General features: G+C 39.3%; 1 protein-coding gene across 4 annotated transcripts in view; it reads left to right on the top strand.

Annotated features, from left to right (window-relative positions):
* znf217 (zinc finger protein 217) overlaps positions 1-27,945 on the top strand; it is a 61,230-nt gene that overhangs the window by 17,416 nt on the left and 15,869 nt on the right. For 3 of the 4 annotated variants that reach the window (XM_073061631.1, XM_073061633.1, XM_073061632.1), the window contains exons 2-3: positions 17,039-18,878; positions 26,610-26,735. In XM_073061631.1, the coding sequence (XP_072917732.1) occupies positions 17,039-18,878; positions 26,610-26,735 (1,966 nt within the window). Of the gene's footprint in view, positions 1-12,813; positions 12,942-17,038; positions 18,879-26,609; positions 26,736-27,945 lie in introns of those variants that run through there. The other variant, XM_073061634.1, reaches the window with a different exon arrangement.

Genomic DNA, 27,945 nt, shown 5'->3' with positions numbered 1-27,945 from the left:
CATGAACATTATTTTACTTCACGTGCTACACTTTTGAAGTGTTTTTCCAATTGAAAGACGAACTGTTGTAAGTTATTGTTAATTATTGGAAGTCATTAATTGGATGCACTTCAGCGTCACCCTTGCCAAGTCCCTTAACATTCATTCTGTAGGGAGTAGTTTATTTCCTGATTCCCAAGTAAACTTTTTTTCTACCATCTATAAGGCCCAGTTCAGGAATGCAGTGAAATGTTCTCCAATTGTATGGATAAATGTAGCTCTAATAGCCTTCACCTTGACACCTATTCAGGACTTAATCAGTCTCATTGACTCCTCATCTGGAGCTCTCAACACGTATTCCTCACCTCATTGTGGCAATGTGCATTTGTCAGAGAAACCTTACAAACCTGTAGGTAACAACACACACAGCAGGCTAGGCAGCATCTATAGGAAGAAGCGCTGTCGACGTTTCGGGCCGAGACCCTTCGTCAGGACCTGTAAGTAGTTGCTTAGGTTACTGTAATAGCACCTGTGAAACACACTGCCTTCTTGCATTTGGGACTATAAACTATAGCAAGGGCCCCTCCCTCAATCAACAGTATTGTCATTTTGAAATGGTTCACAGTCTGTTTTTTCATCTTTTTGTCCAAATCCCTACCCAATGTTAAGTGGTGGAAAACTATGGGTTTTCAGTGACAGGATTATGATTTAAGATGGGTCACCCTCAAGCTCGAGAGCATTTGGGAATTTCCACTGATATTTCATTGATGGATAACTTCTTTTATAATGGTTGTTTAAAATATTTTGGAGATCCATTTGTATAGCAGGCATTGAGTAGAATCATTGCAATGAAAGTAATGTTCAACAACCATTACAGAATTCACATATGTATTCACAAGATATCCTCCATTCTTTCCATTATAATTGAGTGGATTCAAAGGACTTTTGAGATATTTACTGAAATCATGATTTTTTTCCCCCTCCCAATGTCATGCTACTTAAACGCATATGTAGATATTTATTGTGTATCATTGGATAAATAACAATTTTGAAGAAATCTGGGCAGATTCATGGAAATTGTTAATGATGCAAAAGGAATTTTCATGGCATGTTTGCCTTGGTCCTTTGTCTGTAAATGTCACAGTAATGCTGAACTGAGTATTTTGTGTTTGATAGCAATTTGTTACAGATTTTTTTGTGCCTTAATTTTACAATTCCATTTCTTGATTTCAAGAAGGACTAATCGCAATTCTAATGCTGGTGGTGCAAAGTGAGGAATCTGCAATTTTTCAATCTGCATTATATTCTAGATTATGCTGATCTTTATTTACCAAACTGAGTTGATAAAGTTTGGAAACTTCTTGTATGCTCCAGTGCAACACAAGTGACCCATACATCATGGGGTTGCTCAGAATTAGGATTATTATTACTGGCATTTTGCCAGTACAAGGGATGAAAATGACTATAAATAACTAAATTAATAGTGCAAATGGTAAATGAGGTAGTATTCATGGACTGGATTGTAGCTAGAATCTCAGATAGAGATGAAAGGGTACACAAGAGCGAGTTGAGTGATGTCACAGCAACAACTTCACACTCGATGTCAAGACTAAAGAGTTGATAGTGGGCTATAGGAAGAGTAAGAGGAGAGAGCACAAGGCAATCTTCAAAGAGATCAGAAGTTGAGAGAGTGAGCAATTTCAAGTTCCTGGTTGTCAAAGTCTCTGAGGATCTAACCTGGTCCTAACATAGCGGTGCAGCATGGCTCCAGCTATATTTCATTAGAAGTTTGAAGAGATTTGTTTTGTCATCCAAAACTCTCAACTTCTATAGATGTACCATGGAGTGCATTTTGACAGGCTGCAAAACTGTCTGGTGTGGTTGGGGGGGGCGGTGCCGGGGGCTGCTACACAGGACTGAAATAAGCTATAGAAAGTTGTAAAATTAGTCAGCTCCATCTTGGGTACTAGCGTCCATTTTGAAGGAACAGTGCCTCAGAAAGGTGCTGTCCATTACGAAGGACTCTCATCACCCAGAACGTGCCCTCTTCTCGTCGTTGCTGTCAGAAAGGAGGTACAGAAGCTTGAAGGCACGCAATCAACGATTTGGGAACAGCTTCTTCACCTCTGTCATCCAATTCCTAAATGGATATTGAACCGATGAACTCTACCTCACCTTTTAAAATATTATTTCTGTGTTACACTTTTTAAGTTAACTATTTAATATACAAGTATATACTTTCTATAATTGATGTACTTATTTTTGCTTTCTATATTATCATGTATTGCATTATACTGCTGCTGCTAAGTTAAAAAATTTTCATGGCCACATGCTGGTGTTAATAAACCTGATTCTGATCTTAAAAATCTGATAGCAGAATAGAAAGAGGCTATTCTGAAAACGTTGAATGTGGGTCATTGAGCTTCTATACCTCCTCCCCATTGGTAACACAAAAAGGGTGTGTTCCAGATGGTGGAGGTGGATGTGACTTTCTTGGGGCATTGCCTTTTGAAGATGTCCTCAATGGCAGGGAGAGTTATACCTCTGATGCAACTGGCTGAGTCTACAACCCTCTTTAACCTATTTCAATCCTGTGCATTGGAGCCTTCATACCAGGCTGTGGTGTACAGAACCACCTCCACCATACATCTGTAGTCATACAAGTCTTTGGTGACAAACTGTATCCCCTCAAACTTCAAACAAAGTAGCTGGCTGCTCCGTAGTTTCCTCATGATTGTATCAATGTGTTGGCACAGAGCAGATCCTCCAAGATATTGATGCCCAGGAACCAGTAGTGTGGCATTTAGCATTACACTACTATAGGGCCAGTTCAATTCTGCTCTGTTTGTAAGAAGTTTGTTCTCCCCATGACCACATTGGTTTTTTCCAAGTACTCGAGTTTCCTCCCACATTCCAAAGGCATATGGGTTAATAGCTTACTTGGTCACACCAATGTAATTGAGCAGCATGGGCTCACTGGGATGGAAGGGCCTGTTACTATCTCTAAATAGAATATAAATACAAACTTGAAGCTGCTTAGCTGACCCCTTATTGAGGGCTGGTGTGTGTTCTCCCAAGTTCCCCTTTCTGATTCCTTGGTTTTGCCGACATTGAGTGAGAGGCTGTTGCTGCAATGTCATTTAACCAGCTGATCTACCTCACTTTTTTTTTTCTCTGAGATGCAAATGCTCTGCAGTACAAACTTTATATGTCAATGATAAATAACTGGACTCTAATTTTAAGAGTGATTTTTTTCCTGTAAATTTCACAAGAGTGAATTTGTTACCCACATTGCCACAATGCAGTGATCATCTTTATCATTCTTATCTGATTTATTCCATTAATGTCATGCTTTAAAACTGAGGTAACATTTCTGACAGGAATTTAAATTGTTACTGGACTTTGAAACAAGTGCTTGACCATAATGACCTGACAATGTGTTCACCTGAAGTTAATGACCAACAACAAACAAATTAACATCCCAGTAATCTTTGGATTTAATTTCTCTAGTTTCACGGCTGCTGCGATGCATCACATAGAGCTTTGGGATTGTAATTATAAATTCTATTTTATTTTCACTGAATTCTTATACCTAACCCTAAACAGTACACATACAAATACTTTATTGTCACCAAACAATTGATACTAGAGCGTACAATCATCACAGTGATATTTGTTTCTGCGCTTTTACTCTAGCATTATATGTTTGTGGTTACCGTACTGATGATTTTTAAAAAAATTCCCGTGTTCTTCAGTGGCTTAAGGCAAATGAAACTTGCCAGTCTATTACTGCTGTTCAAGAAAGGAGAGACAGTATAGAGGTCTATAGTATGTTTGTTTCTGGGAGAAAATCTGCTACTCCATTATTAAATACCTACTCTTAGAACACATAAATGCATTATTTTAGATGAATTATCTGTACTAGAAAAAATGTTTGCAAATTGTAAGGATTTAGTTACTATTTGGGGAAGCCAGTGGAAGGTGGTACTGTCTGAATTTTACAGAATGTAGTTGATGAGGTACCATTACCAAAGGTTGATGTTGGGAGTTCATGATGTTGAGAGCTGATGGTGCAGGACAAAACTGAAAATAAAATGCCTTTTTTGGGTGCCATGAACACCAGTACAGGATGCACTGCAATTTATAGGTTTTCAATAATTTAAAAAAAACATTGTTATGCATCCAATTTAGCTGCTGTGAAGCTGGGAGGGAGAGCAAGTTGTGAAATTGTGCAGTTTGCATTTGGATTGAGTGAGTCAGCAAAGTAACGTCAGATGAAATGTGAAATAGGAAGATGAAAATTGAAAAACAATAAAAAGCTTATGTTGGAGTGTAGAAGAATCTTGGTGAGCTACTGGGGCGAATAGGTTTTCCTATAAGAATTGGTACACATTTGGTCAATGTTTGATAGGACAGAAGAATGAGCAGTGATCTCATGAAATGGAAGGTCCAGAGAAGAATTGACAGAGCAGATGCAGTTTCTATAGATTGGAAATTTATGACTAACAAACATAACGATTAATTCCTATCAGGGTGTGGAGGTAGGACTATTGAAATGAGCAGAAATATTTTCTTGCATGGAGTTGTAAGTCTTAAGAATTTTCTAGCCCAAAAGGTTGTGGATGCTCACTTGGTGCTGGAATAGACAGACATTTAGACATTAAGTAAGCCAAAAGATATGGGGATTGGGTGGAAAAGAAGAGTTGAGATGCACATCAACCAAAATCTTACTGAATGGCAGAGCAAGCTTGACTGGTTTATGACTTCAGCCATCTAATTAATGTTTTTGTGTAAGACAAGTTCAAAGGAACCAATCTTGACTTGTAGAGGCAACTCTTCAATACACTTGCATGTCATTTTAAATTTGGTTTTAAAAAGGTTTTTGTCTTTATGTGCCAATGTTCTCTATTTGCAGCAGGCTCAATTCCATTGAATTAGTTTTCATCTTGCTGTTTCTACATTTGCATTGAATCACAGGAAGGACTCTTGAAAGTTGAAGTTATTTACTGGAAAATGTCTTGTAGAGGTGGATGACCTATTAAAAATGCTGTTGGGCTGTGCATAGTAGTATTTAATTACAGTTTCAATAACAGAATATTCTAAACAAAAGTATTAGAATATTAATTTGGAATTGCTCTGAACCCATCAGAAATCATTTGACAGTATTTATAGATCAAAATAAATTTTTTTCCAAGGGAGCTAGTGTGGAGAGGGGGAGTTGTTCTGAGCTTGAGCCCCATAGCTAAAGAGAATGTACATTTTTAAGTGAAGCACTTAAATCTGGGTGAGATTGTACACGATCTCTGGAAGCAACCAAAGGGATGGCATGGTAGTGTTGTGTTTACAGTACCAGCAACCCATGGTTCAATTCCTGATGCTGTCTGTAAGGAGCTTGTATGTTCTCCCCTTGACCGCGTTGGGTTTCCTCTGGGTGCTCTGGTTTCCTCACACAGACCAAAGATGTCATGTTAATTGGTCAATGTAAGTTGTCTCATGATTAGGCTAGGGTTAAATCGAAGTTGCTGGGTGGTGCCACTGGAAGGGCCAATTCCGCGCTATAACTCAGTAAAAAGCAATTTGTTTTTTTCCCTAAAATCTCATAGCATGGAATGTGTTTAATGAAACACCAAATATATTATTAATTCAACATCTCTACTACGTCATTAAGGCATACTGCACCTGAAAATACAGGTTTAACCACTTTTTCCCCCCAGATATCATGAATATGTGGGAATGTTGGATGAGGATAAGCTGTTTTACATGTTACTCCTGTGCCATGCCAATTTAATATATAAGTATTTGCCACTGGCATTAGTGTTGCAAGGGTCTGTTAAATTGTGCAGATAGAAATGGTGGGTGATACTTTTAGGTAGATTATTTTAGGAAGAAAGCTTGTTCTGAAAGATTTCTATATTGCTATTCCATATTTAAACATGGGGGAAGGGCAGAATATCACATTTTAAATATAGGAGGTGGGGAAGTTGGTGAAAAATGTCCAACAATCTGTGGGTAAAATTCTCCAGAAGTTACTGTAAATTACCTGAACTGCAGCCAGATTCCTGAATATTATAAACGGACTCTGAATTGTGTTGCAATGGAAAGAGGAACAAAATCCAAATTTCACTCGACTTATGAGAGAGTGTACAGGCAAAAAAACACATGTGAGAAGTGCGCTTTTAATAAAGTTCAATATGCTATTGTAGTCTTGCAATGAGATGAAGAGGAAATGAAGTTTAGCTGTTGAGCTTCTCTCTGCATATTGAAAAGTCCTTGTATTTTCAACAATTCAGAGCTTGTGTTCTGAGCCTTGCACGTTTGCAGCTTTTCTGACACTATCATGTTGCCACATGTAATGGTGTAGAATGCTAATCTTCTCGATCATGGAAATCTGACTTGATTTAGATAAAATGATTAGCACTTTATTTAGACTGTCTAGCTAGTTATAGTTGTAAACTGGAATTGAAAATGTCTGTTGTAGACGTTGTCAATTAACATCTTGGAGTTAGAATTGTCTGCAATAGTTGCACATCTGATATGGTCAGTGGCAAAGCTGTTTTCATTCTCTTGACATTTCACTACGGTCAGATAATGAATAATATCTTGAGCTAATTAAATGAAAGAATGGAAGGGCATTCACTGCCAAGTGTGGAAATATTATACTGAATGCAGAATAAATAACATTAGCTCTTTTAGTTTTCAGTGATTATCTCTGAAAGTTCATGTTTGCATATCCGTGCAATTTCCTGAAACGTTATTAGACTATCAATTATTTGGTTTCTTCATACATTTTCAGTTATGGTGATGGTGCCTTGTGTAGTCTTTGTAATATTTTTCTTTCTTAAATCCTTTGTTTATAATCATGTATAATTTGAAGTACATAACAATGCTGTTTTAAAAATTTTGTCTTTAATCCTTTTTAAATGTTTCTAATTTGCATTTGGCTTTTTAAAAGTTGTAATTTTGAAGTGTGGAGTTGAAAGGGTTTACTACAATTTCCTCCTTCACAAATCTACAATTTCCTCAAGCTAACAATTTTAATGTTGAATAGCAGAACTGGCAGTTTGAATGTACCATTTGTCATATTGAAGAGCACTGTATATAGCGACATCACTATAGTGCCACTAACTGACCACTGTTGGTAGATCAGTTAGCTACTAAATTACTTCTAGTGTAGGAGATTTGGGATGGAGTCATTGAGCTTGTGTTTAATTATAACATGGGAATGGAAATGCTTTGAGAACTGGCATAAACTTGATGGCAAAATGCAGCTGATTGTTACAAAACAAAATATATGATGGGAAATAACTATACTTCATCTATTATCACTCATCATAAGACTTTGTGGTTTTTCCACTTTTTACTTGGGTTTGGTTCTGGCACCATATTTTATGATGAAAAATGGCGCCTGATCTGGAAAATAATCTAAGAATGTAGTTTGCCCAGTGGCCAATTAATTAGACAATTCTGCACTATAGACTTTCATTCTGACTTATTAAGTAGTCAGGCTAAACATACCACTTATAATGGAATGCAGAATATCAACTTTGGCTTTATATTTCTGCTAGTGATACAGCAACAGTTAAAACACAATACAGTACTTCCTATCAATAATCACTGTGCACATTGATTCTGAGGTTGCCACAGGAAGTGTGGTCATTGTTACTTCCTCTAATGTTAAATCTGTGAAAGCAATATTAGGAGCCAGGAGGAAGCTGTTAATTCTTGAGCCTCTTCTGTCATTCATGGCTGGTGTGTAATCCTAATTTTAAATATCCACCTTTAACCCATATCATTTTGTAGCCTGCTTTTCTGGTCTTTGGGAACATCTTAAATCTGTTTTAGTCATTACATAGATAACAGTTGATCCTGAAGGCAAACTTTCTTGCAGATTTTCCATCTGTAGAAACATTTGTAGAAACTTTTTTTTTGGTTTCCACTTTGGATTTACAAGAGTAGCTGATCTACTGCTAAAGAGGTATATTTTAATATGCATCACAGAAAAGTTGTTTTTAAATTACATGCAGAACTGCACAATGCTTTTTCAGTATTGATAATTGGTTGTTCAGCTACATTAAATTTAGAGATTATTGCCACTACCATTTTGTTAAATATATGGAATATTTTACAATGGTTGACAACTTGTGTGTAGGCTTGCGCCAGTCTTGTTTATCCTGGTTGGCACAGAAAACACACTAGGTTTTCCCAGTGGTCTGACGTATGTTGTCAGTTTGCCAGGGAGTTGCTACTAACATGAGAAATCTAGTGCATTCAGGTTTAATGCTGGTTTGCTTGTTACAAGCCTGATACTTTACAAGATCCTAATATGAATGGCTTTATCATCTCAGTGTCTAGCTGGATAACGTGGAATGTTGCATGTATCCAGGTAGAGGTTATGAAAATGCCTGGGCATCAACAGTGTGCTGAAACACTAAAGCTGACTATAGGTTTTAGAGCGCAAACACAAGGAAATCTGCAGATGTTGGAAATTCAAACAACACAAACAAAATGCTGGTGGAATGCAGCAGGCCAGGCAGCATCTATAGGAAGAAGCAAAGTTGATGTTTCTGGCCGAGACCCTTCGTCAGGACTCACTTAAAGAAAAGATAGTAAGAGATTTGAATGTAGGAGGGGGAGGGGGAAATCTGAAATGATAGGAGAAGACCGGAGGGGGAGGGGGTGAAGCTGAGAGCTGGAAAGTTGATTGGCAAAAGGGATACACAGCTAGAGAAGGGAAAGGGTCATGGGATGGGAGGCCTACGGAGAAAGAAAGGGGGAGGGGAGCACCAGAGGGAGAGTGATTGTGAGAGGGACAAAGAGAGGAAAAAAGGGGGGAGGGGAATAAATAAATAAGGGAATGGTTTTTATTTCATTTTTTGCAGGGCTCTCAGAGTATTGATCTTTTGCAACACACAAAGTGCTAGAGAAGCTCAGCATTTTTCAGAAAGAAGGGCCTGGCCCGAAACGTTGACTGTTGACTCTTCTTCTGTAGATGCTGCCTGGTCTGCTGAGTTCCTCCAGCAATTTGTATGTGTTGCTCTGGATTTACAGCATCTTTTAGTGATTTAGTCCAGTTGCATATTTGGTCAAATTAAACACCAAAATGCAAATATCTATTAGTATGCAGATTGAGAAATAAAATGCCAGAAGAGTACTTAGCAAATCTAACATGTACTCTTTGAAACATCTCTTGGAAAAGGATATTATTTCATGGAAACTAAAATGACAGTATTTTCTTGTCTTTAGAAATTATTACTCATTTCTGATTTAGTGCTGAAGTAGACCTTCTGTACAAAATTTTGCCATCACCGTACATTTAAACCTATGTTGGGAAAGGGTGGATATGTTTTACCAGATGCAAAATGTACTCTGGAGCAAGAACAGCGACTTATAAAGAAACTATTTTTAAATACAGCACCAAAATGTTACAAGAAAATAATAATGGACTGTGTATAAACTTGGCACATCCATAAGGACTACCTGCTGTACAAAGAACTTTGTGTGCAGTTAGGTTCCAACAGTACCAGCACAAATAAATCAAGAAATACTACTGTAATGTGTCTCTTTTTTCCCTCTCAGCAGTCATGTTTGTTGCCACTGTAGAACAGTACACTGGTTTAAAACTAATGTCTGATTTATTTTGCCACCAAAACTATTTTGGTATTTTGTCATTTTCACTCAAAGCTTCATTTTGCAACACATAAACGATGAGATTCTGTGGAACCTTGATTGTTGCAAGAACATTGATAGGAAATTTCTGTTTTTGGAAACCAGTAATAATATTTTTTGAAGGACTTTTGAAAGTGTGAATGTTATTGTAGTGGGATATTTGTGTGGGTTCTTTGCCTGAGTGAAGTTATTTGCAAGAGAAACAATGTTTTGAATCGGGGACCCAATGATTACGGAGTATTTCAGTTGCTATTGAGGGTTAAAATTATTGGGAAAAGACCTTAAGCACGTATTTTCTGAGTGGAAGCTTGGCATCTAGAGAGACTATTCAGCTTAATTTTTCTGCAGCTTTAATACAGCCTATGAAGGATGGGAATTCTGAGAATATTCTCTGGATGTTGACTGGCAGTTTCCATTAGTTATAAAAACATTCATAAATGGTTTCAAACTGGTATTTGTGTTGTGCATCATTTTCTTATAGTAACAACATTATGACATTATACCAGGACAACCACCAGGTCTAGCTACCTATGAATATTTGAAGTGGTTAACTCGATTGCAAAATTCCTGACCACCACGTGCCAAACAACACAAAGTATATTCTACATTTAAGCAATTTGTAGCTCTTGATAATGTTGATCCAACTTTAAATGACAACGATTTCCAGAGAGCCATTGGCTTACTAGTACTTGTGCTGACAAATTCAAATTCAAGATAGTTTGTTATATTCTGTAAATGAGGAAAAAAATAATTGCTACTCAGGTTGGATGCAGCCCAAAAAAAACACAGTAGCAATAGAAACACATGACGTAAATGCATTGATTGTATGTCCATAAAGTGAAGCTAGGTTGTACGTAAGGTGATTGATGGGGCATATTAAAGCAATGGTGGAGTTGGTGGTTTTGATCAAACTCACTGCTTGAGGAAAGTCTCTGGGTCCTGAGGTGGATGCTGTGTAGCTTTTTTTCCTCATTTGGAGTGGGACAAACAGTCCATGAACAGGGCCAGTCTGGGATCTTTCGTGATGTCACTGACACTTTTCTCTATGGTGGGTCGGCCTGGTGCCAGTGATGCATTAGGCAATTTTGACTAACCGTTGAAGAGCTTTCCTGTCCACTGTAGTGAAGTTCCTGTGCCATGCAGCGATGCAAGTTGTTAGTGCACCTGCAGAAAGACGCGGCGATGGATGTGTAAAGTCCAGCTTCCTCAGATAGAAGAGGTGTTGGGGAGTTCTCTTGACAATGTGGGATGAGTTTTGACATCATGAGAGTGTGTGTGTGTGTGTGTGTGTGTGTTCAGTTCTCCTGAAGTCAAAAACCATCTCCTTTGTCTTGCTGACATTGAGGAAGACATTATTTGCTTGACACTAGCCTCAAGCTCTTCTACCTGCTCTCTGTAAGCTGTCTCATCGTTGTTGATAAAACCTGCCATTGTCGTGTTACCAGTGATCTTGATGTTATTGCTGAGGTGTCTGGCCTTGTCACGTGCAGCGGAGTGTACAGACACGGGCTCAGCACTCGGCCTTGGGGGGTGGGGGGGGGAGATGCATCTGTGTTGAAGATGATGGGGAGGGAGTAGTGGTTGTGCATCCTGACTGAGGTCTGTTTGTTAGGAAGTCCAAAATCCACTTACAGAAGGGTGTGTTGAGACCAAGGAGGAGGGGTTTGTTCACTAAGGTCCATGGGACACCAGGGTTTAATGCTGACCTGCAAACCAGAAATGGCATTCTGACTTGAGTCCTTGTGTCAGGCCAGCTGCATGACAGATGCTATGGCATCTCATACAGTGGTTCTAGCAGTAAGCATATTGGTGATTGCTTAGCTTCACTCATCTGACACTGAGCTGTTCCCACTAAGCTGGATTCTCAAGGATGCTTCATCTCATGTTCTGTATTAATTGCTTATTATTAATATTACTACTTCTTTCTTTAGTGTTTTTCTCCCATTGGTGGTTGTCTGCCCTGTTGGGATTGGTCTTTCATTCATTTTATTGTGTTTCTTGCACTTATTGTGATGGCCCACAAAAAAAGAAATCCCTAAGGGTTGGTTATATGCAGTGACATGTATGTACTTTGATAGTAAACTTACTTTGAAACTTGGAGTTTCCAGTAGGGCAAGAATGGGGTTTTCAATATGTGCCATTATCAACCATTCAAAATGCCAAAAATTGATTCGTGCCAGTGCCACAATTATTTGCTGCCAATCTGTACTCAGACGAGCTCTCTGCAGTGTGATCTTGCAGTTGTTTCTGGGTCATTGCAGAAATCATGCCAAGTTGGATTTTAAATGTGGCTGAACTAGCTAGCCACCAAGTATACAGATAGCCTTTAATCTTGATTGAATGGTGAAGGTGTGGGTTGCATGCTGTGTGGGAGATTAAAGTTTTACTGGAGGCAAGGCCATCAAAGGTTAAGGTTGAGCAAGTCCACAGTTGCAAAAGTTACTGTGATGAATTACTCTGCTGTTAAAGGATCCATGGTAGTTTGGTTCTGAGGTAATACAAATTGCAAGTTGTGCAAGGAAGTAGTTGGAGTTGCTTTGTTTCATTCTCAATCACTGAGTAATAATATGCACATTTCCCTTCTGCACACACTCACACACTCCTCACACACTCACCAACCATCCCTGGCATCTTCCCCTTCCTTTCCTGAAGCATTCAACTGTTAATTCATTTCCATTGCTGCTGTCCGACCTGAGTTCCTACAGTATTTTGAGTATGTTCCTCTAGATTTCCAGCAACTGCAGAATTCCAAGTCAGAAAATCTCCAGAAGCTGGAAATCCAAGGAACGCACAGAAAATGCTGGAGGATCTCTGCAGGACAGGCTTCGTCTATTGGGGGGGGGGGGGGGGGTGAGGGAGTAAGCAGTCATTGTTTCGGGTCGAGACCCTTCATCAGGACTTCTGCAGAATTTCTTGCGTTTATGATAATGTTGAGTACAGTTTACCTGTATAATCTGAAATATTTATCTCTCCACAAATAAGTTGATTTTCAACACATTAATTGGCTTTTCATTACAAATTAAAATAACTGTCTTGTTAATATATAGCACATTGAACAGTTGTGTGTGTGTGTGTGTGTATATATGTATATGCGTGTGTGTATATATAAATAATATTTAAATCAGACTATTTTTCTGTGTCAAATACGTTAACACTTCTGCTTTCCAGATTCAGTGGTCTGAATCGAACTGACTGACAACAGCCATACTCTTGAGGTGTGCCAGCTGTGTGTTGTTTAGACCTCTTGGACGTGTGTACGTGCTTGGCCCAGTCAAGAAGCCTGAAATGACTTGGAGGTTAGATCCCACTGCTCTTGATCTCCTCTTACTGTTGGATTCTCCATCTCACCCCAGCAGTGGAGCACTAGCACTTGTATAACAACCTCAATTTCCATTGGGTGGTGGTGAACTTACTCTGCTTCTTACTTTGCAGGGTTAGACTTTTTTTTAGTATCTTTAGTTGCACCCCAGTTTTGTACCTTTTAAAAAAAAACCATTGTTGGAATGTTTAAACATTTTATATTATCAGTAACACTTAAGAATAGTTCAAAAGGCATTAACACCATCAGAGGGTACTGGGAATGTTGTCTAAGCAATTGTACACTTGGAGCCTGTTCCAACCAGACAGTATCCTGGGTACAGCACAAACTTATCTAGTTCATAATCACCTTTTTTTTCTCTGGGATATTTACACTGATCCAGTCCTTTGCATTTGTCTTTGATTGTTGGCGGGGTGAGGGGGGTGTGGCTGGTGTCCGTGCTGATAGTGGTGTATTTTTCTCTTAAACAAGGCTATGAAATTGTCCATTTTGCTGAAACTCATTTTAAACTGAAATAAACACTGGAAGTTGCTAAGTTGAAGAAAGCTTTGGTTTCCCCCCCTTGATGAAGTGCTTTGTCATACAGTGTCACCAAGTGGCAGTATTTGGAAACTGCAAATGCTGGGCATTGTTTTATTTTTACAAAGTAGCCATATAAAATCTGATAGCTTTACTTTCACCCTTGCTCACTTGGCCTTCCTCTCACCCACATGCACTGCTCCCTCTGGCCTCTATAATAGCTTTGCCTGACATATTTCATTGTAAACTCTGGATATAGCATTGGTCTTCATTTTTATTTCTTACGTCTCACTGCTGCAAACAGACCTTGTATTTGCCTTTATCAGATATCAGCAGGTTTAATGATGAATGTGGATGGTGTCCTTGTTGGTAACTTAAACCATCAGCTTGTTTATGGTCATTGGCCCCTATAGCACCTCTGGCTTTTTGGTGCAGATACAGTTACAAAGTTTAAACTGTTTTTGGATAGGGATTTGGATGGAGGGGCGTAGAGAGATGCAGGTCTAATGTAACAGTGCAATTACTGTAGATCTGCATTACAGTTGGCATGGATGAGGTGGTTGAAAATGTACGTCTCTGTGATTCCTCTGGCTCTGAAGAAGGATTCTATATGAATAGTTTTCACATTGCTGTTTGCATTCATTTGCCTGTCTTCCCATGACTGCCAATTCATCTACTCCAATATTCAATGTTATTTTACAAAAATTATTTTCCACTTCAAAACACCTCGACCCCATTCTTTTTTGTATTCAGAATACCAAGTTCTGTCAATCACACTCTACATAGTAACACTTTTCCTGCAAGTTCTGGAGGTGTGATGTCACATCACTTCCTGTGACTTCTTTTCAGGACCACGAGTGTGAGCAGGCAATTGGTGGTTGGTGGGGAGAGGTGGTAGTGGTGAGGTGACTTGGAGAATGAAGTAAAAAAGAAGTGACTGAGAAGAAGGCTGGAATGTTAAACTAACGCTGATGTTGGGCAGAGGACTTAAGAATAGCTGAGTGGACCTGTTGGGTGGATACGGGAAAAGGCTAACTGAATTTGAATTCAGAATGCTGTAAATTGCTAATCAAAAGATAAAGTGCTGTTCCTAAGGTGTACTGTTGCTTGTCAAATTTCTATCAGTTTTAAAATCATTTTGGGCTCCATGTCTATAAAAGGACATGCTGGCATTGAAGAGGGTCTAAAGGAAGTTTGCCGGAATGATTCCCGGAATGAGAGGTTTAATGTATGAGGAGTGTTTGTCTCTGGGCCTGTACTCTTCGCAGTTTAGCAGAATGAAGGGGAGGATCTCATTGAAATCTCGTGAATATTGAAAGGCCTAGTTAGAGTGGATATGCAGGGATGTTTCCAATAGTGGGAGTGTCTCGGGCCAGAAGTCATATTCTCAGAATAGAAGGATATCCATTTAGAATAGAGTTGAGGAATTTCTTTATCCAGAGGTCAGTGAATCTGTGGGTTTCATTGTCACAAACTGTTGTGGAGGCCAAGTCATTGAGTATATTTACAGAGGTCGATACTTAATTAGTAGGGGCGTCAAAAGTTATGGGAAGAAGACAGGAAAATGGGGCTGAGAGAGAAAATAAATTCACCATGAGCAGATGGAGCTGACTTGATGGGCAGAATGGCCCAATTCTGCTCCTGTGGCTTAAGGCCTTAACGAAGGGTCATTGACTTTTTCTCTCAATAGATGTTGCCTGGTCTGCAAAGTGAAACGTAAATGTCTCAAAACAGCTAATTTTTAGTTCCTGGCAATGTGTTTGGAAGTTGATGAAAATGTTTTGATAATATTTGTCCTGGAATGAGAAAAGGATTTTTATGGCAAGTTTTGTAAATGTCTATCAGTTACACACGTACACAATACTGGATAAACTCAGCAGGCCAGGCAGCAGCATCTGTGGAAATGCAGGTAGTCCCTGAGTTACAAATGTCCGACTTACGGACAACTCGTACTTACGAACCGAGGAAGGAGAACGCCGTCCACCATTTTAAGTCATTGCCATTGACACTGTTTAACTTTGTTTTTTTAGTTTTAGTTTTTTAGTTTTTCTTAGTAAGATTCACCCTGACCCTGGCCCCCACCCCTATTCCGGTCGGCTGGTGGCACAGTGAGATCAGCGAGTTCGATCCAGTGACAGACTGCTCCTGTGCCAGTTTGATGTTGATCCAGTGACTCCTGTACCATCCGTGCTGGGTTGATGTCGAGCTCGCAACTCGACCTCGTAAAAATAACACTGCCACCTCCAGTTTTAATACCCACATGGAATATTGTGGAGGATCAAATACCCAAACCCAGCACAGCCCCCTATTGTTCCATTTAGCCTGTCTCGGTGCGGTGATCCTTAGGACCCAGCAGACCTCGGGAGCCGGCGGAGCTCGGGACCCGCTGCCCGCAGTGTTTCTGTTCCACTGGCGGGAAGCGATCGCGATTGAAAATAAAGTGGAAATAATAAAACATTTGGAAAGAGGTGAAACACCATTGGTCATTGGAAAAGCGTTAGGCTATAGTTGGTCAACGATTGGAACAATTTTAAAGGATAACGGATAAAATGAGAATAATGGAGCATGTGAAACGCCCTGACCAGATGAAAGCTACAATTATTACTAAGCAACACAGTGGTTTGATTATTGGAATACATACGTTTCCTAAGTGTTTTATATACATAGAAAGGTAAAATATATACTATATACAAAGACAAACGTTTGACGAACTGACGCTAAATAATATCAGATGTAATTGTTCCGACTTTCGTACAAATCCGACTTAAAGACGGACTCAGGAATGGAACTCGTACGTAACCCGGGGACTGCTTGTAGTCAACATTTCAAACTTTATCAGGACTGGAAAGGAAAGGAGATGTCCTCCTTCCCCTACTCCTAGCTTCTTAGTCTGATAAGTTAGAAGGTGATGGGTGAGTCCAGCTGAGTGCAGGAGGGGGAGTGAAGTAAGAAGTGGAAAGGTCAAGGGCTGGAGAAGGAATCTGATGGGAGAGGAGAATGGATCATGGGAGAAAGGGAAGGAGGACCAGTTCATGTCTTTTTGTTAGTTTTTTTGCTAAATTACTATACTACTACAATAATGTCTCTGGTGCAATACAACTTTTGACAGGTTTCTGCATTGGAAACCATATAGATGCAGTGGGAGGGGAAGTTGGTTTTGATTTGCATTTGGAGTTTATTGCTGCGTTATCACTTCAGTTGAAAGATACATTTGAGCTCGCTGTTCAATCTGTAAAAATGGAGACAGATTATCAAGTCTGTCACAGAAATGAATGTTGACCAAATTCTGTGATGAGCTGGCCTCCATTTTAAAAAGAACTTTATTCAGATTTTATTATCTATGCTGTGTTCCTGACATTTTTTATATTGCAGTAGAAAGCATTTCTGTGTATATGAAAAGTACAATTGTTTTGATATGATTAGAAAAAGTAGTTCTAAAGTTTTATTTCCCCCCTTTTCTAAAGCAATAAAGCATGATTGTTAAGCAGGTGTCTGTGCAATGTAATGAGTGATAATTTTGACGCTGTTTCTGAATGTTCTGTGTTCTGCTTTCAGCAATTGAAACGTCTGCAAGGAAACAGGGAAAAGTATAAGTGCGTGAGCTTAAATCAAAGCTCTAAGGCTTTGTATTGCCTCAATGTGATGAGAGTACAATATCAAGACGACCAGGAAAGACCATCTGAAGAAGAGTTTATGCCTTGGTTTACTGACCAACCGCATGAATTTGTGGTGAAGCCGACTGAGAGCACGATAATGAAAACATCTGGCGTTAAAGATGACGTGAGCTCAACGCTTGATTTTTCAGATGCAAAAAATTCATTTGAACACCACTGCTCAATTTGTGATCAATACTTCCCTTTTAGTAATGTTTTGGCACAGCATATGAGCATGCATACAACTAAAAAGCCATTTGAACATCCCTTCTGTGACCGTAAAGCTTCTCAGAAAGCCCATTTGAAAATTCACCTTCGAAAGCACAAACTAGACCATTTACAACAGGGGAAAAAAACTGGAAGGAGTAAGACCAATTTGTCGCCTATAAGTTTCGATATCACAAATACAATGTCTGATGGTATCACTCCCAATGACCCAGATGTGACTGAGATTAATGTTAAACCAGTAAATGGTGTTACTCTGTCCCTTGAGAGCTTGGAAGGAAAGGTAATCCAAGCTGATGAGTGCCCACCATGTATGTTCTGTAATAAAGGCTTTCAACACTTAGAAGACCTCCAGCACCACGTGCTAATTCAGCACAAGCCCACACTCTGCGAGCCAACAGTCCTCCAAGTTGAGGAAGGCTTGAGCCCTGTTGAAGAGGGGCCCATTGCTATAAGCTCGCCAGAGCAAGAGGCAAATGATGAAAATGATGACAGTGAGCTGAGTTGTAAAGTTTGTGGACTGTCCTGTGAGAGTGTTTTGAATCTGGAAACTCACATGAGGAAACACAAGGATTCATTCACCTATGGCTGTAATGTATGTGGCCGGCGTTTTAAAGAGCCTTGGTTTCTGAAGAACCACATGCGGACCCATTCGAGTAAAGCCAGGGGGAAATCTCAGCAGGACTTGGAAGGTCCTGCGACGATCAATAACGTTGCTATGCAGGAACAAATATTGGGAAATTTTGTTTCTCCCTATAAAATGTGTATGGTATGTGGGTTTCTTTTCCCTAACAAAGACAGCTTAAAGGAACATAGCAAAGTTCACAACAAAGATTTAACTGATCAAATGGATGATTACTCCTTAAAACAGGAACTTGTAGTGTCACAGGAAGGATTCCTACAGATGCTGAACCTAAGCCCTTTCTCGTCACAAAGTTGCAACAAATCTGTGAAACTGGGAAAATGGATTCCTGAGCTTGACGCTTTCAATACCTATCAGGCTTGGCAGCTGGCCACCAAGGGGAAAGTGGCAGTAGGCCGAGAGAATGTCAAAGATCCAGGGCACATAGCAAACTCGGAAAATGAGGAGGAGTCCTCTGACAAAGAGGAATCCAGTGAGCAGTGGGCCATAGATAAAAGCAATCATGGTACGACCTTTGAGAACCTGGAAAAGTCCAAGATCAAACACAACAGTGTCGGTCAGAATGGGTCTCCTCCAACGGGAGAAGTGGATGTTGATCCAAAATTAACTCAGAACAAGCATAAACCAACCAACTGCGCGGTGTGTGGAAAGATTTTTAGAACATATCATCAATTGGTGCTGCACTCCAGAGTGCACAGGAAAGGCAGGAAAAGTGTGGAGGCGCCACCAACTTCAGCTGATGGCAGTGAACCTGGCAGTCAGCCCATAGACTCTATCGCAGCAACAGAAGATCGCAGTCCAGGGACCGATAAGCCCGAGGAGGGCTCTGAAGAGGGTTCGGAAGATGGAGTGCTAGGTGAAGGCCTTTCATCAGGTATGTGGTTATAAGCCCATTGGACATTGGTTTCTTGTTTATCTTCTGTTGTAAACAATTTTTAAAAACTTTTAAGTCACTTGGTCATGGACACAGTCAATGTAAACATTTGCCGCAGTCCCTCTAAGATTTTGTTTTGGTATTGCTTTTGTCAAATGCTTTAAAAACTTAAAAATTGCCTGACCCTTTCCCATAAGCGTCAGGATAAGGAATGGGACTAGAAGTTCTAGATCAACTTTGGAGATTGCAAAATAGCAAGGTAATGGTACGTTCAGTGCTACTGGAGAACCATTAATGTAGCTTGAATGTAGAGCATTAAAAAGTAAAATAAACAAGGCAGTGAACTCACGGGATAGGGACAGGTGTGTATTGTGTATGGATAAGAGGGATGAAGGTAAAGATTGGAGTAGGTCAGTTGGTGAAGTTGAGAATATTGAATCAGTGTCCTTTTATGGGAATAAGTCACTTCTACAGTAACTTCTAATCAGGGCATGGAAGGTCACTTGGAGGTTCTGTGTCTTGGGTGGAGAGTAAACGTGATGTTGCCAAAGTAACTGTTGTCATCAATAATAAAATAACTGGGCCCAGAACACAAGCACTCGCAGCACTTGGGCATTCTTTTTGTTTTACTATTGCATGAGGAGAACATCGAGGACGTTCTCCCACACTGTTCTGGTTTGAACAGAAAGCTGCTGTTTTTTTTATACAGAACTAACTTGTCAGTTATGAATTTTGATCATTGTAGATTGTTTGAATTCCTTCCTCGCAAGATCAATCGCCATTCATAGTAGAGGTGTCAATCGAAACCTTGAGCTTTCTTGACGTTAGTAAAGACAACAGAGCATTAGTTGTTGCGCATGTTTCACAGCTGTCCATTACTCTTACCTCATCTTTCTCAGAAACCCTCCCACTGCATTGTGCAATGCCTCAGTGCCTTAGGAAGACCTTTCTGGAAAAATCTCACTACAGTGTGTACTCCAACTTGTCTGGTTGGAGTACACACTGCCACAAGTAAACCCAGCCTATCTCATCTATAGTAAGCAAAGATGTCTCAGGCTGTCTCACTTCAAAGGCCTCGCTCAACTAAAACTGCCCCAGGCTTTCCTTCCCTTGCTGCAACTTTCAGACTATGATCAGGGTCTGGGGGAGTGGGGCAATGGGCAGGTCATGGGCTCATTGAGTTGAGGATTTCATGATACATTGAGTGGGTGTCGATGAGTCAATGCGGCCTGTGATTAATAGGTGCGCATGGAAAGTTGAAGTGGGTGATTAGGCCCTTGGTGTTGAGCAAAGCCTTCGTCTTGGAGAGGGCTCTCGGGGTGTAGAGTGGATAGAGGAAAACAAGATATTAGTTGTACAAAAATATTCTTTGCTTATCAGATGCACCAAATATTTGATGCAGAGTGGAGCAGGTTATGCTGGAAAGTGAAAATCAAGAATACCTGCACATGCTGGAAATTTGAAATAAAACAAAATTCTGGAAGTGCTCAACAGGTCAGACAACTGTAGAAAGAGAGTTCAGATTTTCAAATCACTGCTGCCTGAGATCACTTTCTGAACATGTGATGCGAAATACCCAAACAAGTTCTAGATTCAGCAAACATACTATTGAAATAGTGTTTACATGGAAAAAAAAATTGTTAATGGAGTTAATGCCAAAAATTTTAAAATATAAATAATTTTGTGATTAAATTTCTAGGTGATGGTTTCTTAACGGAAATGTCCCATCTAATTCTCTTGGATCATTGCATGAATTAAAGGAGACAACACATGGAACTTGCTTACTGTATTATTTTGTATATGAAAGGATCAGTTTTTGGGCTACACATGTTTTATTTAAGTGGTTGTTACACTTGAGCCCCATTCTACTAGCACCTGTTTTAGAGCAGTTTCTTGTAAGCATTTTTAGGACATGTTATGGTTTTTAATGTTCAGCTAAACTTCATTAAAATTCAAGCCCCACTGAATGAATAAAATAAATCATCGTCCATTACAGATTTTAATTGTTTTTAAAAAAGTATATTAAGCTTCCTTAATAATAAACCAAATTGTCAAAGACAATAAGGGAAGAGAAGACAAAATTATCTATTGCAGAACATTTTTGCAGATCAATTGCAAATGCTCGAACTGCACACGGAAGTATCATCATTACTGCTTCTATTAATGGCATATCCCCATTTAAACTCAATAGTACAGTGTTATTTTGATATCTTTTGAAATATAAGAATTACATGAAAGCACATAGGCAGTTCTCTCAATTGCCTTGAACATGTTACAGATTAACAAGTCAACCAAGTGAGTAAGATGTGTAATTTTTTCACTTTTGGCTCCACAAATATGCACACAAGGTCTGTATTACGGAGTTTCCTACCTGGTGCTTATTGGAAGAAAGGGACTGAATAAATGAGTCTGAAAGCAATGCAAATATCTTTACCTCCTTGCTTTCATCTCTTTGCTAGTGAAGGGAAATTTTGTTTTGGGATAGAAATTGTCAAGTTGAGCTACCTTTTCTGAATGACTACTGTATAAATTGTTCATAATGTAAAATTGTTCCTCATTTTAGAACTTCAGAAAATCTAATTGCGTTCATGTGGCAGTATCAGATGAGTGTAATGTAATCATCTCCAATATGCCTTTTTTTAAAAATAGCTTCCATGGCACAGAATGCCAAACAATACGTCAGCTTTAAACAAAACAATGATGCATTGTGCTACATGACTGTAGTTTGAATAATTACCTGTATCTTGTTAACATTACTCTTGATGGCCCACTGCTTGGATTGAATGAACTGTTTAGAATTGGCTTGAATTTTATTACTAATATTATTGACCAACTCATTGCTCAACCTTTTTATGTCGGGGCCTGCTGAAGGCAGAGTTGATGATTATAGCTGCTATTAATGATGGTTCATCTAATGGTATGCCTACAAGGTCTACATAGTTTCCATTTATATAGTACATTTAACATAGCAATTAAATTGCCCGAGTAGTTCAGATTATTAGCTAATGCTCAGTCTGCTGCATTATAGTCAGTAAAGCAATATTGACAGATCACGAAGAATGAGGGGTTTGGCAACAGATGAGCAATTTGGAGAAGGGATTTTGAGGTATGCTTTGTAGGAGGCTTTGGAAGAGATTTCAGGACTTGGCAAACATGGCTGCCAGTGATTGAGCAGTTAGGCAAGAGAACAGAAACTGAGACACTCTGATCTTGAGTGTTCGCAGGGATGGAGGTGATTACAGTGGAAGTGGAGAATGTCCATGCCAGAAATTGAAATCCCAGTATAGGAATTTATCAGATTTCAGTTTTCTTAAAACGAAGCCACAATGTATCACTACTGATGCCTGAATGACATTTAGAGCAAGTTGCAACCCTGGCACAGATGTATCTGTGTAGCAAAGGTATTTGGGGGGGGGGGACTTTGAGGGAGGGGAGAGAATGACTTTGAGGTAAAGACAGGCCAAGTCTATATAATAGAAATTGTCGGAATGTAATGAAAGGGAAGAATGAGGGTTTTAGCAGCCAGTGAACTGAGACAGATCAGGGCCAGTGTCACAGTGGACAAATGGAATATTCGATTTTAATGATGTCACAAGAATGGAAATTTGAAACTGAACAAAGATGACTGGGGTTTTGTCATTGCAATGCTCAAATCCCCTGTCGTCCAAACTCGAGGATTAGGGTTTTGTGCAATTACAACAGAGAAAAAGTTGGTCACTAGGGAACTGATTGAGACAATGGTTTGGTAAGGGGGCTGCCCGCTTGTGGATATTTTCATTTTGAAGGACAGGCTGTCAATGGACACCAGTGGTAAGAAAGCAAGCTTGGGAGAAGAGATTGCAGGCCATTGTTGTGAGGGAGATGAGAGCCAGGTTAGATAACACCATGGTTAGGGAGGCAAAGGCTGTTGGCAACCTTTAAGAAACTTGTTTTTGGGTGCAGAAACCTGATTGAACAGATAGGTGTAGTGGTGCAGTCCCTACTGTGTTCATTCTCTCCACTGAAAATCATAACTAGCTAAATAAATATTTTGGGGATTTAAAACTAGTTTCACTTTTTCCCCTGCACTGGCAGTCCTGTTGATGTGTTCCTTTCAGTTCATATTTTATCTTAATTGCATTAGATCAACTTTAAATTTAAAAGGTTTAAATGTGTGCATGTTCTTGCCTGAAATGGTTCTTGGGGTTGGTCAATCTACCATGATAAAATCTAAAATTTGAATGCCTTTTTATTTTTCTTCCAACATTCAATCTAATAACTCTTAAGTTTAGAAATTGTTGTAAATTTTTGAGATTATGGCACCATCTAGTGCTCAACCATTTTATTACAGCAGAATTATTTTCCGTTTGTCAAACTGCTGATAGATATATCCAGAATTGCATGGGTCATTACAATACTTCTATTAATAAAATAGCTTTCAACTGATTAAAAAATTTCAATGGTATTTGTCACAGGGAAGATTGGAAACCAATATAGCTGACCTGTCCTGATATTTCTTTCCATTCAGCATGTTTTTAAGGAGTCTTCCAGTTTGTCATTTGCAGAATTTAATATGTCTATTATTTTTTCTCCTTGACTTGCAATCATTAATGAATAGACAATGCATTTATGTGCCCCTGCCTCAATCAGAAGTACCTCGATATAAAACAGCATTATTACTATGCTGGATGTTTTGGGACTGAGAGAGAATGTGTTTTCATCGACAATACCTGTGAAATAGCTCTACAATGCTAGTTTTATGGTTTTTATATTTCCATACTTGGCATTTAGCCATGTTAGAGCTTCAGGGGATTTTCAAAGTAAACATTTGATTCAATTTATTGCTAAAAGCATAAAAGTGGTTTCTGTGATGCATCAAATGTCATGATCAGCACTCCAGTGGCAACACAACAGTGGCTTAAAGAATTAAACTAGTAGTTTTGATAATGCTGGGGTGACAGTGTTAAGAAAATATTTCAGGACTGTGTACAGATCTGTCTAGTGGCCACAGATTGCAACTGCAACTTTGATATGGTTATAATGTATTATTTATAAATTTTTTTGTTTGTATCCCTCTGTTTAATTGCTCAGAGCCTTAGGCTAACTATGAACAGTCTAGGATCCCTGTAATTTACAGTCGAATGTAATTCCAATAGTCCAAAAACTTAATGCAATGGCAACTTTGTTAGCTTTCTTTATTGTAGCTACAGCCCCTCCACTTGTTTGTTTTACTTTCACTGTGGGACAATGAATCTAATGCCCATGGTTACAATTCTTTTCCCACTGAGCTGAACAGTTTTAGATTTGACATATCATCACATTGCTGCCCAAGCTAATATGGTATCCCCAAAACTGAACCATCCTCTGATTAACAATCGAGAGCGGGGCATTGGGATATAGTGTGGCCTCAACAGCATCTAGGCTGTAAATGGCACATCAGCGACTGGTCTTCAGAAAACCTTTGTGTAGGAAATAAGGCTGGGGGCACAGCTTCTCTTGATAAAGTTAGGATATCTGACAGATTTAGACTGTCTTTATTCAGAGGTTTTTTTTAAAAAAAGTAGTTAAATCACATCTAAATCATAACTTTTATTTAAAAATACAGTATAAAATAACAGCGTAGTACAGATAGTCTAATATGACCCACCTTGTGCTGGCTGTCTATGCTAATCCCATTAGTCCTGTATCTCTGACTTCTCAATATAACTACTTGCTCAAATGCCTTTTTAAAAAAAAACTCCCTCTGGCAGATCGTTGCAGATATTCACAACACTGAGTAGAAAATCTTGCAGCACAGATCTCCTTTAAATCTCTCCACACAAACTTAGTCTCCTAGTTCTAGATTCCTCTGTGAAATGAAGACTCTGTCTTCCCCATCCATACTCCTCCTAATTTTATAGACCTCTATAAATGCACCCATCAGCTGCTTACATGCCAATGAAAATAAACTTGGACTATCTGATTTCCTTGTAATTTCAACCTTTATTTCCAGGCAGGATTCTGGTGAATCTCTTCTGCACTCTCTCTCTTGCTGCCACATCATTCCTAGAGTGGGGTGACAGAATTGCACACAGTATTCCAGGCGTTGATCACCAAACTTGCCATGGGTTACAAAGGCAAGTACTTTTCTTTCCCCCCTTATCTATTCACCCACAGATCCAGTTTCAGAGAGCTATAGATTTGCACTCCGAAATCATTCTGTACGCCAACACTCCCAAGGTCCCTACCTTTTGCTTAATGTGTACTTCCAGAATCTGTCTTCGAGTGTATTACCTCACACTTACCCGAGTTAAGTTCCACTTGCCAGTGCCCCATTAAACTTTTCAGCGGATCTACGTCCCACTGCACCCTTCTTTGCTATCTACAACTCCAATTCTCATGTCTCCTGTGATCACGTTCCCTGCATTCTCATTCAAATCAACTCAGTTCCCTTGTGCCTTAACGTTCTGGACCAGACTACTATGTGGGTTCTTAAAAGCTTTGCTGCTTTTTTGCACTTCACTTTTCCCACAGCACCATTGGTCCCGTCGAATGAAACGAGTTGCTATTGATACTTCTGGTGTAAATCTGATGGCTGGACATGCTGAGCGTTTGGCAGATCAGGAATGGACGAGAGTGACTTACTGTGCTGCGAGTACATCAACTCATCCGGGACACTTGCATTTCACTTCAGTACTGCCAACCTGTTGCAGATAAATTCCAGATCTGGGTTACCCTACTCAGTTCACTGCTGCAGTTTGGCCCATTTGGGAATATGAACTTTGCTGGCATAGGTCTTAATCCATTATAGCGTGGGGACGCAAGACTAAAAGAAGAAATGGCACTCAGATCATCAGTGTATAAAAGAGATGATCCATGTACAAATTAAACAAATAAACAAGTTGCATTTCGGAGTGAAAATGTACACTCTAAAACATGTTTAAACTTTCTCAGGACCTTGTCCTATAGTATATATGATGTGTTTAAACTTTAAATAGATGGCTTTTAGTAACATTGGTACATTATAATAGTTCATATCACTTGCTTTTTTTTTGAGCTGTATTACCCTGATGTAGTCTGATTTTAGAGATCTATGGACAGTGGTCGTTTGCAAGGTTTCTTAATTTGTGAAGTGTACACAAAGGTTCCAAATCTAGATGATCCTACGCAGTTCACTGCTGCACCACATCATTGCCCCTGTTGTTTTACTGAAACTCGCTTATGGAACGCAAGTGCTTTGGCTTGTTCTGGCAATATATATTTGCTACGGGAGGTGGTAGAAACAAAGTCGGTGGTGAAAGTATATATCTTTGCATTTGATCACCTTATGCAGTTGCAGTTATGTTTTGTGTAAAAACTACTACATCTCCAAGATTAAGGATGGTACAATTCAACAGCAGATGATGTTGCTGCCCTGTAGTCCAGTGATCCAAGTTGGGTCTTAAGCTCTGTGACTGTTGGTGTGGAGTTTTTAAAGTTCTCTTGGTGTCTGAGTGGATTTTCCTCCCATGTCCCAAAGACATGTATGATGGTATAGAGAGATAAGCAGGACTGCTCAGAGCTTGGTCAGGTTGTGAGCAAATGGCTTCCTAATGTAGTAAGGGAATATGGGAATTGAAACATTTTGTTGTATATTTCCAATACTTTTTAAACTTAGGTCAGTCAAACATCTTTTTTGCATGTCGGCAATCCTCGTGAATTCAGGTAAAGATATTTTCTTTTTTTTGGAATAATTTGTGAGGAATGATGGACTTTTAAACCTTTATCCCCCAGATCGGAGTGAGGATGGCTCAGAACGAGGAAGAAGCAAAGAGTCTGGCTCATCTGGTGAATGCAGTTACTGCGGAAAGTCTTTTCGTTCAAACTATTACCTCAATATTCATCTCAGGATTCATACAGGTCTGTCTGCATTTCCCGGTGAAGACTTGTTACAGTGCTACAGGGGAAAATTGGGTTAGAACCATCATGAGTTGAGACCTATTAAAGTATTTAAGTTGTTAAAAAGAGAGGTCTTTGTGGTCAGATTGCCTTTGTCATTCTACCACCACCAATCCACTTGTCATTCTACCACCACCAATCCACTTGTTTTTATTTGCTTTCTGCCTGTGTTATTGTTCACTGCTGCATATAAGGAATATTTCAAACAAGCAGGATAAAGCACGCAAAACAAAAGGGTCGCGCTTACTGCTGTGTTGATACTGCAAAGGGCCGAATTCGGTGAGAAGTTTTATTTTGCTGTTAAGCAGTACCATCAGTCTTTACATTGGTGATCCAGTCCCCTTTCACACCATCATTTAACCCATCCTTTTAGGAAGTCTTTCACATTTCCTGTTGGTTAACAATAGCACAATCTTGTTTCTTGTTGACTAATTAAAGCCTAAAAAGGGCAACTATGAGCACTTTCCCAAAAAATTGATCGTCTCGTTCACACACATGCTCCATAATTGGGAGCTCAATTTAAATTGAATTGACCCTTTTCCTGCAACCTATAAAACTTGCCTTATTGGCCAGATGCTTACAATGTAGTATCCATTATATAGAGTCCTGTTTTAACCTTTTGGACTTTTGTACTGTACATATTTATTACAACATTCCTGTAATTCATATTCTCCCATTGGTCAAATTTAAATCCATTGGACAAATTTAAATCCATTGGACTTCTCCCAACCTATGTACTTAATGGTAGCATAGCGGTTGGCACACTTTTCAGTACCAGCGACCCGGGTTCAATTCCTGCCGCTGTCTGTAAGGAGGTTTCCTCCAGGTGCTCCTGTTTCCTATCAATTATACAGTGTAAATTGTCCCACGATAAGGCTCTGGTTTTATTGGGAGTTTCTGGGAGGCACAGCTCAAGGGGCCGGAAGGGCTGTATCTCAGTCAATCATTGAAATAAATAAATAACCCTGATCTTTGTGGCAGTAATTAAGGGTTTATTAACTTTTGATGGTACCTGATTGTCTGCATGTTATATTCTAAGCCTATGTAGTTAACAATTTACCTCGCCATTCTACTTCTGACTTGTTGGCATTATATCACTGTATTCAATTTGATAAATTAATTAAAATTCAGCACTTCCAAGCAGTCAGAATTGTTAGCTGAAAAATAGGAT

Source organism: Hemitrygon akajei, chromosome 11 (genome assembly GCF_048418815.1).
Source record: "Hemitrygon akajei chromosome 11, sHemAka1.3, whole genome shotgun sequence".
NCBI lineage: Eukaryota > Metazoa > Chordata > Chondrichthyes > Myliobatiformes > Dasyatidae > Hemitrygon > Hemitrygon akajei.
Note: the sequence above shows the minus strand (reverse complement) of the source record. Positions and strands in the feature narration are given on the sequence as shown.